Source organism: Temnothorax longispinosus, chromosome 1, assembly GCF_030848805.1.
Source record: "Temnothorax longispinosus isolate EJ_2023e chromosome 1, Tlon_JGU_v1, whole genome shotgun sequence".
NCBI lineage: Eukaryota > Metazoa > Arthropoda > Insecta > Hymenoptera > Formicidae > Temnothorax > Temnothorax longispinosus.
Genome location: NC_092358.1, coordinates 15,927,138 through 15,948,813, shown reverse-complemented (window position 1 = coordinate 15,948,813; position 21,676 = coordinate 15,927,138). Strand labels below are relative to the sequence as shown.

At 29.8% G+C, this 21,676-nt stretch overlaps 1 protein-coding gene across 14 annotated transcripts in view; it reads right to left on the bottom strand.

Annotated features, from left to right (window-relative positions):
* Positions 1-21,676, bottom strand: part of Spri (Src homology 2 domain-containing protein sprint) — a 541,914-nt gene that overhangs the window by 22,502 nt on the left and 497,736 nt on the right. For all 14 annotated transcript variants that reach the window (XM_071776342.1, XM_071776332.1, XM_071776401.1 and 11 more), the window contains 2 exons: positions 14,591-14,714; positions 3,434-3,625 (listed from right to left, as the gene is read on the bottom strand). In XM_071776342.1, the coding sequence (XP_071632443.1) occupies positions 3,434-3,625; positions 14,591-14,714 (316 nt within the window). The remainder of the gene's footprint in view (positions 1-3,433; positions 3,626-14,590; positions 14,715-21,676) is intronic.

The following is a 21,676-nucleotide window of genomic DNA, read 5'->3' as shown; positions in this document are numbered from 1 at the left end:
GACCATTTAGATTCCGAAAAGTGTATAATGTATAAATTTTTATGATTAAAAAAATTGAGACAAAAGAAAGATTCCAGCAAGCAATCCGAATACAATACGAATAGCTATAAAGAGGAGCTAGATGAAAAATATTTCTGTATTATTATCTATATTATACCAGCTTTTTATTATTTTTCAATTTTAAGGGACAACAAATCAGAAAAGTTTTTTAATTAAATAAATTTTAATTAAAATAAGAATTAATTGAAACAAAAAAAAGGAAAAGCAAAAAAAAAAAGAAAACAATCGAGATTTTTCTAATTCAAGATTTGACGGCAAAAGCGTTTGCGCTGCAATCGTTGTTACATGTTTTGATGCAGAGAAATAAGAAGTTCCGTCTCTCATCTATGGAAAGTAATTGCGAGGCGCATTGTTTTTCGACAGTGCAATTCGTTCGAAGCGACGATGAGGCCGCGAAAGGGCCCCGAAGAAATGGGAATGACGGAGGACGATTAAGAAAGGTGCAAAACAATGACCCGTCGGTAGAAACAATGGCAAAAGAGCGGTGCCCGTCACTCGTTTGTTCGCAGTCATTTTCGCGCTGATTACAGTGTAGAGCTCCTACGCGCTGTTACACAACGTTGAAAAAAAAAGAAAAAAAGAAAGTTGACGTGGAAGAGAGAAGACGGCAAACATTTTACCGCTATGTCTTAATCGATTCTTTTGTTAATCTCATCGAAAAATATATTTTGCAATATTCGTAATTATTGCTCTTATTTCTCGCTCAACTCTTATAATGCAGCCAAAAATTTATTTAATTAATTAGTAAGGAATCTTTCATTATCTTGATGGTAAATTTTTAGATATATATATTCTTTTATTAATATTTCTTATAATTTTATTTTTAATGCTCCCTTATACAATTATAAAATTCAATGCTGATTTATTAAGTTAATCTAAAATTTATTACCCCTACCAATTTTTTAGCAGAGAATTAATATTAAAATTGGGAGTTAGTGCAGTAAGATTAATAATTTGCACTAGTACTTCTATTTTTAAAAATGTGAAGATAGAAAAATAAATATAGAAATTTTGAATAAAAAAACGCATAAATATATATTTAATTAACTACAATGCCTAAAATATTACAAATAGATGTCAGCATTATTGAATGATTACGTACACCGATATGCATTATCATAATCGCACCAGCAAATGACCAAAAATAGAAAGTTAACAATATCAGTCTAAGCCTAAGATATTTTTTATTAATTTAAGTACTCTCGAAATAAAAAAAAAATCCCAAATTTATTGCAAAATAAATTAGAAAAGAACATTCGGAAATCATTTAACGTGCATACGACTACAAGATATAAATTATACCAAGAAAATAATTTACTTTGTCAATCTTTGCGTTAAAAGGGAATATTAATTAATCTCAAAACATACTAGTTAGTGCTGAATTTATTACACGTTTAATAAAAAAAAAATTATAGATTGCAGTTTCATGAATTTGGACACGTGCACGGAGAGAAAAATCTTACCACTGTGGTATGAGCGCCTCTTATGCATAAAAAACAGTAGCGCTGCCTTGCATCAAACACATAAATTCATGCCACCACAGGCATGAAGTAGGATATTAAACGGACAAATTCATGCGTTTGATGCAAGGCAGCGCTACATGCTTTTTATGCATGGGAGGCGCTCATACCACAGAGGTAAGATTTTTCTCATGGAAGGACGTTTTTATGTACGCATTAACGTCACATCCTAAAGAAAAACGATGTGTCCGTAAATAACGAGTTTTGCGCTTCATCAAACCTTGCTATCTAGATTTACGTAAGACACCGGATATGTAAAGAATTTTCCTAATACAACTTCGATTGCATGCCGTCAGGCATTGACACGGTTTTCCGTGTGTCTGAGAACACCATTATTCTTCGAGCCGCCCGGTGCAGCGCGGTGCGGCGGCATGTCAGATATGAGCCGACATACTCACGCTCATTGTTCCGAGGCATGTTGCAGTAGATGTATACGTAGATAGAGGAAAAAAACGGTGCTGAGAGGAAATGACCTTCCATTCAGAAAAATAATATTTGGCACAAGGAGAATAAAAACGAGAGAATAAGAGAGAATAATAAAAATTAATTTTTTTTTATAAAAATTAGAAATACTGGGTTTTGAAATTTTTAATTTTGTAATTATTATGTTTTATATTTATATAAAAAATTTTTTTTACAATCAAATATCCATGCAAATATACATATAAATTTTAGAGTATTATTCTTTTGCAAAAACATACTTTAACTTTTGCAAGATGTTTGTGAATTTTATGTGTGAAAATAAATGCGTTGTTTGCAATTTTTGCGTTGTTATATTAATGTCTTTTGTGTTATGATTCGATAAAGGCGAATATTGGGTAAATAAAAATTTTACCATTTTACTGTGTAATAATCAGTATAAAAATTGTGCAATAATATTAATATAGATAGTTATTAACAAAACTATAATATAGTTTTATATTAATAATTATTAATAAAACTATTTATAGTTTCATTAATAATTTTGAACTTCTTGCTAGGAGAGAGGAGCTTATTCTGCATGAAAATAGAATTAGGCAATCACTAGACTATAGCTATCAATCACTAGATTAGCTATCAATCTCTAGACTAGCTATCAATCACTAGACTTATTATTAATATTGAAACTCTGTAATAATAGATACGTAATAATTTAGTAAATAATAAGTAAGTTATTAATACAATTTAGGTATAACATTTTAATATTTTTGTAATGTATTCTTTTGTAATATATTACAAACATGATTTAATATATTCTTTTGCCAAGATTACATAATATTCTCATTTATATGCAAGACGAATTCTCACTAAGGCCTCACGAAGGAATTCTCTCACGTTATGAAAGAACCTGAGAAAAATGAGCTAGTAACTTCATGCTAATGATGTCCAAATTTCTTACCGCGGATTTACACTTTTCATGCTATACCTATAGATATTCCGATCAAAAATGCATGGTATCCACTAAAGATGAATTGCAATTCTCTAATAAATGATATTTATTTCAAATTATCCATCTTATCCGAGATCTTATCTCAAATATGCAGTATGACACACGTTTAAATTTCTTATTTTAATAATCTATATTCAAATCTCTCTTCCTAATACTTCTATTTTTTAGTTATACTTCTAAATTTTATATTCTTAGTATTATTTCTTGCTGTTCCCACACTACTTCAAAACAAAAATAAGAATTAACAATGCATAGAATATGAAGAATGAAAATATCACCGCGCATGTTCAAAGATATTTTTATTATTGTTGTATATATATTATTAAAATAAAATTGGGAATGAAGAAAAATACTTAGAATAAGAATTTGTTTAATTCTAATATGTTAAGAATATAGAAATTCTATGATGTAAGTGTACACTTACCCCCTCCTCTTTGCCCTGCAACAAGTGAAAGGCCCCGGCTCTCTGAATGCCCGGTAAGAACCAGATCGGGTGAGAGCGTATGAGCCTTTCGATTAGGGTAATATCGCAAGCCACTTCGCTGCCAGAATCTTCTGTAGATCTTGAAGATCCTCCCGAAGTGGCCGATTCTTCTGATGAAAGCGATTCCTCGCTCTAATAAGAAAAAAATATTACCATATTAATAATAGATATACAACGTAAATAAAATAATAAACTTATTATATGTCTGAACAGAATAAATAGTTTTATAAAAAAAAATATTAAAGTTATGATTACAAGCTTCTTTCTGAAGTGTACTTTTGGGATAGATTTATTTAATTGTATCTTACATTTATAATTTTCTGTTATATAGAATGTTATTATATTATAAAAATATTTTCATAAACTATGTAATATGTTTCTGATTAATTAAGACTATATAGGGTATTATTAATTATTCGGGAAGTACACCTGCCTATATAGCATATTACGGAATTAATTTTAATTCCGTAATATGCTATAGGCAGGTGTACTTCCCGAATAATTAATGGGTCGCTTAATCTCGATTATTTTTAATTTTAATTGTTGCTGGAGATTAATTTATATATTGTATTTAATTTTATACATTTAATAATTAACAAGTAATAAATTTATTTATCACCTATCAATTATTATATAAATTTAAATATGTAAAATGATCTCAATTGTAAAAATAATCTCAGCAACAATTTAAATTATTTTTATCTAAATTATATCCTTTATTGTGAAATAACTTACTGCAACGTTTTTATCTAAATTAAACTTTTTTCATCAATACTATAATTAATAATTAATAATTAAATTTAGTAATTAATAACTGACAAATTTCTTTCGTAAATTATAAATAATGTGTTTTCTGAGATATTATACTTCAAACAAGTTGCAAATATTAATTTATATATATAAATATGCTAATTAAATGGTTGCCAGAATTAATTCGCTATATCTGCGCGATTGTAATCGTTTCAACGTTTAATCGCGAATTTTCAGCGATTTGTTTTGTCACCGACACGGAAATCTTCGTCTCTTTCGGGTGTCGAGGCCGTAAATCCCGCCGGCTTTGTCACACAATGCGTCTCTAATTCCACATTATATTCATTGTCAGCGTGCAGTTATCTTTATTCGCAGCCAACGTGCCCGGTCGCAATTTATTTATCGTTCTCGTTCTCTTCCTCTTTCAATACTTTTACATGAGATATGGAATCATGCTATAGAAAAAAAAAACAGTTAATCGATCGTTTTTTAATCTCTCCTAGAGGCAAACTGCATTGTGATGAAGATTAAGTATTCGAAGTATTGAAAACTATCGATTTTTCCCCATCTTTTATTTTCAATGATTTGATCGATATTGATCGAACGATTCGTTTTCTATATTCTCCCAACTTGACATATAACTCTTTTTATCATATCCCTCTCCCCCCCCTTCATATCAACGGAGATGAAAGGGAAAATCGATGATGGCCAAAGCGAAACGAATGGCAGAAAAGGAAAGCGGGAGGGTAAGCAAGGGCACACCAGTGAAGGGGTTCGAGTGTAATTTAATTTGAAATGCAGACTGACACACGGTTTCTAGCTAACGAGATTAAATGCAGACGTGCGTCGCGTGTTGAATACTCTCTCTTCGAGAAAGAGAAAGGGGGAGGGGGAGGGGAAAAGGTAGGAGCGAAAGAGCTAATTGCAAATCCCTTAATTGCTCGTCAGAAAAAGTCGCCCCGCGATGAGATGCTGTTTCTGATGATTCGTCTGAATTTAAAACACGATACAACTGTATATGAAGTTACGGATCGTATCGCCGTATCGTATATATATTATACTATGAGGATATATTTATATCTGTTTACTTTTATTTATACAGCAATCAATTCTTCTTTATAAAAGTAACCAGACGGCAATAAAATTAACAATTAAAAATAAACATTGTATTATATAAGTAAAGCTTCCATGCAAATGTAAATAACAAAAAAACATACTCTTTAACTAACAAGTAATTTCGAAACCAAACAACTTTTGTTCTCTTTAACTAACAAGTAATTTCGAAACCAAACAACTTTTGTTTAAAACATTTTTTAGAGAAATGCGTTATTTCCGAAGTATTTTATTCCATTAGGTATTAAAAGTAAGACTTCATGATATAAGTGCTACGTTTAATATTGAGCAATTATTTTTGCTTGAAAAATCATCGTCCGATTTTTTGAATCAAAATCCAAAAAATGAAATAATCGGCATGTAACACTACTTGAAAGAGGTTGTAGGAGAATATTTTTATCTGGAGAGGGGGTAAAAAGATCGACTTCTCTTAAATACATGTTTTAAAAGTTCAAAAATTAAAAAAAGAATCAAGTATTTTTTAATACACGCTGAGAAACAAAAAAAGGACATTAAAAATAATCAACATATTACAGCGTCGTGAGTACAATAATACATGAAAAGGACAATTGTTCACATGACTATGTTCCCACATAAACATCGCGCTACCCAAGCTTATTCGGAATCCTTATGTTAAACGAGCTTTTAAGGCTGCGTTCGGGGAGCGCTATTTGTTTATTCTATATATCTTTGTTTTACACCTGATAAACGATAAAGATAGAATGATGCAATAGCGCTAATAGCGCGGTCCCCGAACGTAGCCTAAGTAAAATATCTCAGAAATTAAACCACCATTTACAAAAAACCACTTTTCTTATATAATGAAATCTTATATGATGTCGATATATAATCATTCGATTGCGACCAGTGAATAAAATCGGTGCAGTCGATCCCTAAAAATTTCGAGATCTATTACACAAAAAATGACAATTTTTTGCGTTCCAATTCTTTTCAATCACACATACGCACACATGCACAGTAATTTTGTCCTTCAAGTGTTTTCATAAGTGTTTTCACCATATTTATATATAGGGTAACTCCGGTATATACGCCGCAGCTAAGGGAAACTTAATTTATCGAGTATAATTTACTATATGAAGGCAAATGAATTATACCAATAAAATCTGTACACTGCAGTCTACTACTATAAAAAAATAGAAATATAAAATATTTATTCTTTGTATTTAATAAAAAAAACTTTTAGAAACCCTTGCATTTTTACCATATATCCCTTAGGGGTGGGATATATGACATTCATTGGTGAAATATATGCCTTATAAAAATTATAAATAATGTTTATAAATAAGGCAATAAAATGTCATAATAAGTTATAAAATGTGCGTAAGAAATTTATTAAGATGTAAGAATAATAAACAAGTTATAAAACTAAAAAATTTTAAAAATTAAATATAGAAGAACAATAGAGATATATTAAAGGTTATTGGTATACGATCCAAGAAAAAGAAAGAAAAAGAACACATAGATTTTGATTTTTACAGAGCGTCTAGGAAAGACCGGGGTTCGTTGGCACAAGAGGCAAGTTGGTAATGCGTTCCGTTTATGTATTTATAGCAAAAAAAACAATGGGAAAGTTATCACAAAATATTTCTTATATATAGGTACTTTTCCCAAAGTTTTATTTTAATCAAACAAGTAAAGAGAAAACTCTGATTTAAGAGGTGGCAAGTAAATTTTTGAGGGTTTTAAAATATCATATTAATGTTCTTCAGCTTGAGAAGTAAATTAAAGTGACGTATCATTAGTTAAAAGAAAAGTTTCTGTTACTATACGACATGATATTTTGACTAACAACAGTAATTTATTGTAATAAAATGACTGAAATAAAACGTATGTAAGGGAGGGGGTATGTTGGCTCATATCAAGACACGCTTAGCTTGACTTGTTGTTGCCGCGCGCGTGAGACCTGTTTGAGCACGTGATTTGCTATCTATGCTGATAGAAGCTAGATATATATATATTTATATTAATATTTTTATGAGTTGAAGAAAGCTACATCTAAAATAATTGTTTTTCTGCAACAGCATTTTGCTATTCAATCATTACAAAATAACTTTAAAAGATACAATTTTTATCAAGAAGTACATATCTGTTATCTGTGTTTTGTGTTTCTATTACGTTTTTATTAATTTAACATGGACTTTTGTTGTATAGCCAAGTTACCCTACTGTCGGGGCAAGTTGGCTACAATACAGCATGTTCGTATTTCACTTATTACAAAGAAACTATACAGTATACAGGAGCATTTCTACATGAAAATGTAGAGAAAGGTTCTCTCTATCAAATTAGTATTGTTTAATCATAATAATTAGTTTTTTAAAACTCAAATGCCGAAATTGTGAAAACAGCACTATATAACGAGCCCCGGTCTCTCCTAATGGAAATACCTCCAAAAAATTTAAAAATTTGTTTCATACAACAAGAAGATTGTTTCGACGCAAATATAGAAGTAAATCAAGTCTGAAAAGTATATATTTTCCGCGCCAATTTGCATTTTAATTATACTTATATTAGCACAACAGTTATTTTATTATATGTATATAATGTATATATGTATATATTGTATAATATTTTTATCCTTGCTTATGCATTTATATTAATATTTTACATATATCATCATCATCATATACATATACAATTTCCAGATAGTTGGTACCAATATCGATATAGAAAAAGTGAAGATACAGCTGGACATGAAGCGCAAACTGATGAAGGCATCTCTATACAAAATCAAATATTAGGCAAATGTATCAATCAAGATAATTCTATTGAAAGGCATAAAATTAAGTACATAAAAAAATAAATTTAGAAAATTAAAACTACTAACAAAAAGACTTTACAAAAGAAAAAAATACGCCAAGTACATAACAAACCAATTAAAACTATTCATTATTTCATTCATATTGTAACTATCAGTCTCATAAAACACAATTATAAATTAAAATTAATTGAAAATTGAATATCATAGCTTTATGTTAGTAAAACTCATCGCTATTGCTTATCACAGAAATACGGGTTTTCAACTATATTTTCTGTATTACAATTTGCTACTGCATCAAAAATATAATATTTACTATAGCATACTGTAATAATTATATTCGTGTACGTATTGTTTCAATTAAGAACACGACTGAAGAATGCAAAGTGATGCTTATATTTTCTTTATGCATAGCTGAGGAATCAAAAGACGCCCGTGCCGTGTGAAATCGGAAAATATAGAATAATAAAATAAAATTAATATAAAATAAAAAATTCTATTTTCCCTGATTTGACAAAAAAATTTAAGATTTGATTTAATGAAGGTATTTTGTAACATATTAAACTTTTTCTTGGCAAAAATACAATTATATCTCTTTACAACATTTCGTCAATCATCAGACAAATTTTTGGTAAAAACCAATCAGCATCGAATACATGTACAATAAAATAAATCTTTTTTTCTTATTAAATCACCAACAATTATTTATTATTTATTATATATTATTTCTTAGCATTGGATTGGCCAATAAGTCCGTGCGGTTTTTCTCGATGAACATTTATAAGTAAAAAACCGCATGGACTTATTGGCCAACCTATTATATAGTATTACATATATAACTATACTAGCATCCCCCGCCGGGCTTCGCCCCGGAGAACATGTGTATTAGGACACGCAAATAGTCTCTCTCTCTCCCTCTCTCCATATGCATTGCTCTCATATATACGCGTAGCTTTTGCCATTTTTTAATTTTCAATATTACAAATTTATATTTCGGAAATAAAGCATTTTTGCATATAATATGCCATTAAAAATCATTTGACCGAATTTTTATTAAATTTCATATACTTTTAATATCGATTTTTTTGGAAACCGGTATCAGAAGTTTTTCGAATTAAAAACCATTTAACCAAATTTTTACCAAAAGTATGTAAAATAGGGGTAGAATTTCTTGGGGAGTGCTATAGGGTGTATAGTTTTTCGTTACCCGGGAAATTCTACCCCTATTTCATATACTTTTAATAAAAATTTGGTCAAATGGTTTTTAAATCAAAAAACTTCTGATACCGGTTTCCAAAAAAATCGATATTAAAAGTATATGAAATTTAATAAAAATTCGGTCAAATGATTTTTAATTTCAAAAATTTCAGTACCGGCTTCCAAAGATATCGGTAACAAAAAATTTCAAAAATTTCAGTACCGGCTTCCAAAGAGATCGGTAACAAAAAATTGTACACTTTATGGCACTCCCCGGAAAATTCAACCCGTTTTATATACAATTTTTTAAAAGTTCGAGTGGAGCCACTTCGTATCTCCAACACAATTATTTCTCGAAAAATTAGAAAAATTAAAAAAACCGGTTTCCAAAAAATTGGTAAAAAAAACTATACACTCTACCTCTACACTCCCCGGGAAATTCTACCCCTATTTTATATACTTTTAATAAAAATTTGGTTAAATGGTTTTTAATTCGAAAAACTTCTGATACCGGTTTCCAAAAAAATCGATATTAAAAGTATATGAAATTTAATAAAAATTTGGTCAAATAATTTTTAATTTCAAAAATTTCAGTACCGGCTTCCAAAGAGATCGGTAACAAAAAATTTCAAAAATTTCAGTACCGGCTTCCAAAGAGATCGGTAACAAAAAATTATACACTTTATGGCACTCCACGAAAGATTCAACCCCTGTTTTATATACAATTCTTTGAAATTCCGACAATTATTTACCGAAAAATTGAAGAAATTAGAAAAACCGGTTTCCAGAAGATCGGTAACGAAAAACTATACACCCTATAGCACTCCCCGGGAAATTCTACCCCTATTTCATGTACGTTTGGTAAAAATTCGGTCCATTAGTTTCCGAGATCATAGCGAACAAAAAAATGCAAACCCTGTTGCTTTATAATAATAGTATAGATACATATTCTATAACAAACTATAAAGCCAGTGCGGCGATGCGAAAACACGATAATTATTGCAATAGAAGGCAAGAGAAAGCAGCTGGGCAAAGGATAAAGATGCAAATATTTGCAAGTAGGGTAACCAGGGAGAATATGCCACACTTAACAAAAATTTGATTTTTTCCTATTTTTCTTCCTCTTTGAAGTATGTTTGCATACTGGTCTCCTTTTTCCTCCCTTTATCTGTTATTGCTTCCTCATAGAGGAAGCTTTGTTTTCGTGAATTTCGTATATGAACCTTTGATTGCGTATAAAGTTGGGTCTAATCAACCAAATTTAAGTGATTTATATATGAAATAGGGGTAGAAGAAACCAACGAAGAGATTGGTTTTTGAGTTTTTGATGCCAATATGTTCAGAGTGTTCTAAAATGTCGAAATATCGCATCAAAATCGCCTGTCCGTATGTGTGTATGTATGTGCAGATTTAATGTCTGTGGTTGCTCTAACTTTCGCAAATATTGAGATATCGGGCTGTTTTTTTTTTAATCGATAGAGTATCATTCAAGGAAGGTTGGTATTGAATTTGGCGATGATCGGTAAAGGGTTTTTTTTTTAATTTTAATTTTTTTAGAAATGTCCGTGGTTGCTCTAACTTCCGCAAATATTGAGATATCGGGTTGTTTTTTTTTTAATCGATAGAGTATCATTCAAGGAAGGTTGGTATTGAATTTGGCGATGATCGGTAAAGGGGTTCTTTTTAAAAAAAAATTTTAATTTTTTTAGAAATGTCTGTGGTTGCTCTAACTTTCGCAAATATTGAGATATCGGGCTGTTTTTTTTTTAATCGATAGAGTATCATTCAAGGAAGGTTGGTATTGAATTTGGCGATGATCGGTAAAGGGTTTTTTTTTTTTTTTAATTTTTTTAGAAATGTCCGTGGTTGCTCTAACTTCCGCAAATATTGAGATATCGGGTTGTTTTTTTTTTAATCGATAGAGTATCATTCAAGGAAGGTTGGTATTGAATTTGGCGATGATCGGTAAAGGGGTTCTTTTTAAAAAAAAATTTTAATTTTTTTAGAAATGTCCGTGGTTGCTCTAACTTCCTCAAATATTGAGATATCGAGCTGTTTTTTTTTTTAATCGATAGAGTATCATTTAAGGAAGGTTGGTGTTGAATTTGGCGATGATCGGTAAAGGAATTCTTTTTTAAAAAAATTTTTAATTTTTTTAGAAATGTCCGTGGTTGTTCTAACTTCCGTAAATATTGAGAAAATAAATATAATCATATGTAATCATATATAAACATATATAATGATGTTATATATATGTAAATATATATAATCATATAAGACCATATATAGTCAATATATATTAAACATTACAAGGAAGATTGGTATTGAATTTGGCGATGATCGGTAAAGAAGTTCTTTAAAAAAAAAATTTCAATTTTTTTAGAAATGTCCGTGGTTGCTCTAACTTCCTCAAATATTGAGATATCGGGCTGTTTTTTTTTTAATCGATAGAGTATCATTCAAGGAAGGTATATAATCATATATACCTTCCTTATATATATATATGTAAATATATATAATCATATAAGACCATATATAGTCAATATATATTAAACATTGTGCAAGTAGAAACCTTCGCTCACAAAGCTTCCTCTATGAGGAAGCCAAAACAAATAAATACTAATAATTATACATCGAATAAAATACAAACTTCCTCATAGAGGAGCTTTGTGAGCGAAGGTTTCTACTTGCACATTTCAAAACCATAAGAAAACAATGTGCAGGTTTCTACTTGCACACTTAAAAACTATGAGGAAGCAATGTGCAAGTTTTTACTTGCACACTTTTTTTTGTATATGATTTTAATAAAATATTTTGATTGTTTTTATTATTATTAAAAAGAAAGAAATACAGAAGTGTTGCAAAGTGGCATTACCCAACCGTAATATACCACATATAATTATGTAGTTCAGTTTTAAAAGTTACTTTATTCATAAAAACAGTACAGTCTTTAAAATAAGTTAGTACAAATAGTTTCTAAAATAAAATTTTGTAACTAAATTTACATAATATTAAAATTATTGTAATATTGGATTGCAACATTTGAAATTAAAATGTAAAATAAATCTTAAAAACTTCAAAACCTAACCCTATATATAAACTTTAAAACCTTTAAACTTTTATAACTTTGTGTCAGTTACAGTTTTTTCAGCTACATTTTTTTTCTTTTTAGTTTTCCTCGTATACCTACATTCGAGACATTTTTGTTTAAAACATGTATAAAATGTTTTTTTTACTTTCTTTGTATTTTAATAGTGTTGTGTACTACAAATAATCTAAATTATCTGGAATACAATTTTGCAAAATATTAAAGTAGCTTATTCATAGCGCATAAATTAAATATTTAGGTTTATTCTCTTTGAATATTTATACGTGAAAAAATATGTTTATACTGCAGTTTACAACTTCCTAATCTCTACTGTACGTTAGGAAGCTGCAAACAGTACTGGTATTTTATCCCTACTCATGTAGTTGCATATTCCTCCAAGACGTAATTTTATATTGTAATGAGTCTGTACAATATGGCTGTCAGTAAAACAAATCAGTGTTATATTAAATACTTTCATCCTAATCAATACTAACAGAACGACAAGTTAATTGAGTTAAAAATAGTGTAACGCTTAAAGAATAACTTACATAAAGCATTAAGAAACACGTTGTCAAATGTACTTATTTCATAAAAACTATAATACTGCCAGAGGAAATAAACAAAACTTATGCAAAACGTCTGCAGATATAGAATTATGTACAATTTCATGGTATTTATAAGTGCGCTTTTAGCCGTAGCTTTGTTAAAACATAACGAGTGGCATATTCTCTACACTCGCATATTCCCCCAGTTACTCTATACATAGAATATTTTTATGATAGTTTTTATTTGCTGAAAAATTAAAAGTGACACGGAAGACGAAAGAATTCAAATTAACACAAAACATGATGATATTTCTTGCTAAGATTTCTTAAACAAAATTGTTTCATTTTTCACTTATATTTATATTATCTAGTAAATCTCTGAAAATGGTAAAAGATCACACAAAAACGAATCTAGAAAAAAACTGTATTAATTTATTTATTCTGTATTATTTGTATTTTTTTATATCATAAGTATTTATATTATACCTACATATAAAATATAATTAAAATATTTAATATTTACATGAAAAGAAATGTTGATGTTTACATAAAAAAGGAATATGACACGAAAATAGTAACAAAATAAATAATATTAATACACATATACAATGTAGATTTAATATACAGTTCCGGTAAAAAGTATTACATCGTTTATGGAAAGGGAAGTCGTTACTTTAATAAGTAACGTACACAAATGTTATAAAATTTTATTTTAGTACTGTTATTTTATAATTTGAATAATTATATAATTATTCAAAGCATACGGACGGGTTTACAGTACTAGAATAAAATTTTATAACATTTATGTACGTCTTCCTTAAAGTAACGACTTTCCTTTCCATATAGTGATGCAATACTTTTGACTGGTACTGTATATTAAGCATTAAAATTATATTTTTTTAAATTTATTACATTGTAAATATACGTCTATCTTTGAGTTTGCAACAAAGCAAAATCTTTTTCAAGTTATTACAATATTTTCTTGTACATTTTTTTGTGTGGACACTATCTATTGTATTATTATAGAAACATAAATAGCTTTTTTGTGGAACGAGTACCGTCACAAAGTTTAATATGGCCCTTTAACCGCAAATTTATTCTATGTTATAGTATACGTTATATCACGTTAATTAAACGTGATATATTGTTAATCATGTTAGCACATGCAACATTGCAGTTACCGTATGCATGCAAATGAACCGTATGCAAATGAACAATGTTTCCAACATAATTTGTGAATAATTATTAATATAAATGCGTTCTGAATTGAATTGTATAGTTTACATCAATTGTCCATACATAAATCCAAATTTCATATCTTGAACAAATATTTTCTAACAACAACGCTGGATTTTCGCGGGGAAAAACTATAGGGTGCATGTAAATATTTTATAAATATTTATCTAAATATTAATATTTTTGTAATTTTAGAATTTTGCACAAACATGCATACAGAGTGTCCCATTTTAAACATTTCAGCTAAATATCTCGAGAATTGAGATCGACTTTTTAAAGCCATTTTAATTAGATGTGCATTAAAGACGGAAAGGTCTTTAATTTGAATATTACAACTCAAGGGGAAACATTACAGTATCTTCTTTACACCTTTTCCGCTTTCAACGACTCACCTGTACATGATGTAGCTGCGTAAGTTGATGATGTTGCAGCGGATTCGGCGGCGGGGTGCTCGGCGAGCTGACCACTTGAACGGTGCCGTGCTGCTGCAGGTATGGTTCCAGGAAGACATCGCTTCTGCAACACAAAAGGGGGCAAAAAGAATTACAATCTGTTGCCAGCTCGTGTCCCTCGCATCAATTAAATTGCTTTACGACGGGTTTACGACACGGAGATGGTCGTGTCACGGAAACGGGCGCAGAGCAACACTGGTTTTCCCACGCGAGCGCCTACTTGCGCCTCGATATAGCGTATCAGCCAGTATACACGCGATCAATCGGCGACGTAAGCCGCGACTACAAGTCGTACAATAAAATTCGCTCAATGTTGTTGGACAGATATATTCTATCTGCTTATATAAGAAAAGAAAATATTGTATCTGTGCTAAATATAAAATAAGATAAAATCGAACAATTTTTAAAAAGAAAAGATTATATTATGTAAAAATTTTGTTAATAATAAAAAAGAATAATTTATTTTTCACGATAACTAAATAAGAATTGTATACAAGAAAAATGCTATTTTACGCATATATTCTCTGTTAAGTTTGAATTTTACACATTAATTAATCCATTTGATTTGTTTAAACTATTTAATAACAAATATTTTAACACATAAAAATAAAGATGCGGAATATGTACCTATTTGTTTATATATAGCAAGGTAGAGCGCTCATAAATAATTTTAATAGTCAAATTTTTATCTCATAATTCTCGAAATCTCTTCAATTTCTAGACTTGCCGTTAGGTATACGTTAATACCGATTTGAAGCAAATTATTTATTAAAATCAGTTTAACATTTTTTTATCATTGATAATAAGATTTTAATAAAACTGAATAAAAGATCTAAAAAAATAAAAAAATAAAAATAGAAACAAATTATTTATTAAAATCATTTTGATAATTTTTTATTGTTGATAATAAAATTTTAATAAATAAAATACAATTAACAAAATAAGAAAAATGTTTAATAAGATAATAACAACATAAAACAAGTAAAGTGTGCAAGTAGAAACCTGCACATTGCTTCCTCATAGTTTTTAAGTGTGCAAGTAGAAACCTTTGCTCACAAAGCTTCCTCTATTTGTTTTGGCTTCCTCATAGAGGAAGCTTTGTGAGCAAAGGTTTCTAGGGAACTTTGATCACGTATAAAGCTGACAATGAGTCTATTCAACCAAATCTTAAAGAATTATATATGAAATAGGGGTAGAAAAGACTGAAAAATATAATAAAATTAGAAATAGATCGATATCTCCAAATTTGCGGAAATTAAAGCATAAACAAACATTTCTGCAAAAATTCAAAATTTTATTAAAAAAGAACCCCTTGATTATTAGCAATTTTTATTAATTTTATTATATTCTTAAGTCTTTTCTACCCCTATTTCATATATAATTCGTTAAGATTTGGTTGATCAGTTCTGGAGTTATAAAAATTTCTGTAAATTTGGCACAGCATACACACATACACACATACACCAATACACACATACACACATACATACACACATACCTACATTTTTTAAAATAGCAATTTTTCGACGTTTTAGAACATTCTGAACACATTGGCAAAAGCAACTCAAAAAAAATTTTTTTTTACGAAAACAAAGCTTTCTCTATGAGGAAGCAAAAGGTTTATCCTAAAACTGGAATATTGGTCGTTATAAATTATTTAAATTAAATAATTTTTAATAATTTAACAGGCTGTATCCCCGAGAATCGCATGCATTCTGCATAGAGCGAACTTTGGTTTTACAAGATATTAATCTTATTTGATGGATTCATCATCACAAGCTCTGATAAATACGATCAACCCTCGTTCGTTGACCAAGCGGTTTAAAGATAGAAAGAGAAATTCTAGATTTTCCATTTAATTTAACTTGAAGGCTCGGAAGCCGAGCGCGTGCGCTTTTCTTACAATCTGAAAAACGTCATGAAAGAACTAGCGGACAAAGATGTCTACCCCTACCCCCCTACGAAGGACTCGTTTATCGGGCGCGCAAGTTTTTGTTATATCATACAGAAGTACCGGTAATCGCTCGCAAACTTGCAGGTAAATTCCAGGGAGAGGGGAAAATGTAAGGCTATATAGTGCAGATATATTGTGTTGTGATGTAAATAGGCCTTTATGTAATTTCCATAGAATTATTTCATGAAAGGACAAAGAAGTATAACTCGGTAATTGCCTTTCGCCGAATTCTGTGTCGTGTTTTACGAGAGTAATTCAATTCTCTCTCGCGAATTGTTATTAGAATTATTATTAAAAATTTTTAAATCGTATAATAATTAAGAATTAATACATTATTATAATTACTGTCAAAGCTTATTTGAAAGTTAACTACATATTTGCAAGAAGTTTCTAATTATATATATTTAATATTGCAATAATTAAAAAATGTAATATATAATTATGCATATAAAACATTTTGTTTTTATTAGTTTTATTATATAAAATCTTATGACTAATTTTTTAAATTTTATTATTAAAATTACTTTAATAGCAAATAGTTTTTCTCAAATTTTTTCAATATCCAATTTTTATTTCTACGTTAATCTACAATATATGATAATAAACATATAACAAATTGCATAATATAATAATTATAAAATTATATGAATATGCAAAAATTAATATTTGAGCAACTTCAAAGATTTTACTCCGTTGCGTCCTGCAATATTTAGAAACATTTCGTGTCGATTTCAAGTTGTGCGCCAGGACGGCAAAGTTTATACCCGGAAATGATGAATAACTGACGTTGGTTCATGTCACAGCATAGCGCTTATTTCCGGCGAAGTTCGCGCGACAGCATTATTCTCGTCTCGAACTTTGTGAGATGGTTGAATGTCAAATTTGGGGCGTGGACGATGCAAAGCCCACATTGTCGGCATAAACGGCACGATGTATTGTGCTCCTCCCCCCCGGTCTCTCTTTACTTTATGTTTGGCAGCTAAGTGTATTTTCCACGATGACTGAATCGCTGAGGGCGTGTTTCTGATGAAATCCACGATAAATTTGTGTTTAATAGACTTCCGATTGCCGTCAATAAATTCTTTAGGTATATAAAGTACTTGATGCTTCATGACAGTTTCTGATTGTGAGTCAAAGGAAGAATAAAATTCGAAGGATGAGTGTCTAGGCTTTGGGAAGTTGAGAAGAACAAAAATATTAAAAAATTCGCAATTACAATTAAAATATACCTACAATAATATATCAAAATAATTTCTTAACAAGTAGAAAAATTAATAAAAATATATACAACAATTAATAAAAATATATATAATATATAACCATTTTTATATATTATAAATATATATAAATGGTTTAAATAATACACATAATAACAATTTATAATAAAATTAATTTCTTTGACAATTAAAAATGTTATTAAAATAGTTTGATAATATTCTATATTTGCTGCGCGTGAAATTATATTTGTATTATTTATGTTAATGTATTATCTCATATTGTGTTATTATTTTTATTTAAATATTTACATATTATATATTTTATTATATTTAAAATATTTTATTATAAATAACATAATTATTATTACAGTTTATAAGCAACAACAAATTAATATATTTTTTCCATAAAAAATATATTTGCTATAATATCCTATAAGCCTTTTTCTTCCTTAAAAGTTTCCACACAATATAAATTTTTATTAGTTTCAATTGCGTATATTTGCATAAAATAGACCAACGCAATGATATGTGAAAAAAAGCGTAATGTCATGTTGAGACGTATATCGATCTCTCTGTATAATATATATTGAGATAGACGGCACAAAAAGTAATATATTTCTCCGTGAAGTCTGTAGTAGTCTGCATACGTCTTGTTCACAGGATCCTCGAGCCGACATTACAGACTATACGATGAACCTGAATACATACGTGAGTATGTACACGAAGCGCAATATCCATATACGAGCATCAGGTGTTCCGCGACCTGCCCGACGAATTTCGCTTACAAATTCTTTGTGCAATTTAGAGTGAATATTTTTTTTAACGAGAATATTGAAATGTACGTATTCTTCTAAAAATTTTAACATTAAAATGTAAGGTTAAAAATCGATATTTAATACTAAAGATTGCGAAGTAAAGAAGGATGGCATCCTATAAAACTTTGCTATAAAAAATCAACGACACACAAATCAATCTCAAAGTGTCTATAGAGAAAATTTGTTATAAAATAGTTTGTACGTGTATATGCAATTCAGTAAAACATTTTGGACCTTTAAAAATCAAGCAGGTTTTACGTTGCAAACTGAAACGTTCAAACTGAAAATAACGTGGAAAGCAAGGGTGATGATATTGAAGATACATTCCTGGACCGACAGTGATGTTGGCCGTCTGTGAGATCGGACTATGGGGGTTGCCATGGCGATGGGATGGTTCTCAACACGTGGTTCGCTGGCGAGCGCCGGCGACATTTTTACCTATTAACAAGCCGCGGGGTGCATTCGGGTGCATAAAAAGGGTCGCACCCTCTGGCAAAGACAAGAGCACAAAGAAGAAAGACTTTTACACGCTTTCTTCCGCGTTTCCTTCGTTCAAGGATGAAGACGGCGGAAATTTAGCGGCAGAATGGTGTAATTAAAGAAGATTTTAACACGTTGCTTCGCATAATGCACTCCTGTGTATTTAACTGAAACAATATCCTCATCTACTTATTGACTCATAAATACACAGCACAAAATAGTAGAAAAATTAAACATTTAAGTTATAAAAAGTTGTGAAAATTTTCAACTATGCGTCACATTGTATTTGCTTCGATAAGCAATAATGCTTGAACTAGTAAAATTAAAAGAATTAATATTATAAAATGCTTTACTAAAAATACTTTAATTAAATATCGCTTTTATATGATTTTTTGTTATATTATATAAGTAAATTTTCTTTTAATGATTTATTATTGTCAATTATGAAAAGGCGAATTAATTCCAATTAATTGTTTAACTATGATAGCAATTTCTTACGACTTTTCTCGCTCTTTAATAATTTTGTAGTTTTTTATCCTTTCTACTAGTAGATATTGTAAATAATAAAACAATATCTCCATGCCACAATATATCAAGAAATTGCGCATGAGAATTCCAATATTCTCATCTCATTGTGAGGAATTCGCGATATTTAAGTAATTAAGCACGCGCAACTTCAAACGCGCTGTCATAGCTATGTGCGTGATGAAAGAGAGTGCGTATATGAAGGATAAAAATTTGGGGATGTTTGGGGTTGCGTCCCCGTGTCTTCCTTCAGGATGATCAAAGAGTGGCAAAAGGCAGCGATGTCTCGGGACATTTTCGATGTTTTCGTAAATACGAATCTCTGTATCCTAACAGAGCCGCGTTGATTTGAATACGCTCCTCTGAGATGGAAGCATAACGCTTTCATAAACAGAAAGCGTAAGGTAGTAGTCGGGGTGGAACATTGAGGTTTCTGTCGCAATGGATATAAGCACGCACGAGCAAAATACATTTAAAAAAATATCAACCTGGTTAAACCAAAACCAGCAGGGGCGTTATGTGAAAATTCTACAATTTTAATGTTGCCAAATATGACCTTGACCACAATATAGCATCTAATATAGTATCAAAGAACTAATTTGACACAATACAAATAAGAAATAGATAAAATAAAGTAAACATTCGTGTGTCAAAATAAACTGTAAGAATAAAGGCCAACAATCGAGCATAGACGTGGATGTCAAATTAAAGTTCGTTTATTAAACATAAGTATGTGTAGAACGGGACGTTTCGACCGCACCAGGGTCTTCTTCAGCCGATACAAATTAAAAAATTACATAAAGTCGCGCAATAATCGGTAAACCCATAAACGGTAAAAAGAAACAAATTCGATGGAAATAACAAAGTCATCCGGAGTCACATCTTACATGAGAGCATTCTAATTAGGGCCATTAGTATTTGAGACAAAAAGGAGAAAACATCGACCGTGAGAGCGCGAAACATCGGGCCACGACATAATTCTGCAATTTAACGTAGTTTAAACTTGACCACACCGTTGTCGGACTTAAGATTAAACGCCTTTTAACAACTGACTTGGTTCGTTCTCGCCAATCAACGAAGAATAATCATGGATTTACCTCGGACTACTGACTTGCGAATTTACATATATACAATTTTACATTGCACAATTGACTCTACAGAAATCTATATACATATATACAATTTTATAATTTACCATTAGAATGCTCTCATGTAAGATGTGACTCCGGATGACTTTGTTATTTCCATCGAATTTGTTTCTTTTTACCGTTTACGGGTTTACCGATTATTGCGCGACTTTATGTAATTTTGTAATTTGTATCGGCTGAAGAAGACCCTGTGCGGTCGAAACGTCCCGTTCTACACATACTTATGTTTAATAAACGAACTTTAATTTGACATCCACGTCTATGCTCGATTGTTGGCCTTTATTCTTACAAATAAGAAACTTAAAAACTTAAGGCAAACTTCTAAATTTATATTTGCAATTTTTTTAGAAAAAAATATTTGAGTAAAATTTGACTGTTTGTCAATCTTAAAAAATAGGCATTTTTATTTAAAAATTTAAAACTTATTTTTTCTCATTAATCCAAAGTACATTTACAGATTATTTTAATTTTTAAACGTGTAATTTTGCATAAATACGCAAGATCTGTCAATTCAATTTTTCTTATTACAGATTTATTTATATTCTGCATTTGCGAAATGTTAATTTTCGATCTAAAGTAAATAAATAACTCTTAATAATTAACTTATTAGTAATAATTAAATTAATACATTAAATAATGAATAAATTTTATTTAAATAAAAAAGCCGCATTTCATTAATTTATAAATAAATTCATGACTAGCGAATTATTTATTTATTCAACTTATTTTATTTATTATTGGTTTTTAATAAAAAAATTTGTATTCTTCGGGTAGTCTCCAAATTTCATTTCATACAGAGTAGATAATGTATTTTACCCAAGTTAGCCTAAAATAAAAGTAAATACAAGATATTTGTACAATATCCAAGATGCTTCCGGTTTTTCTTT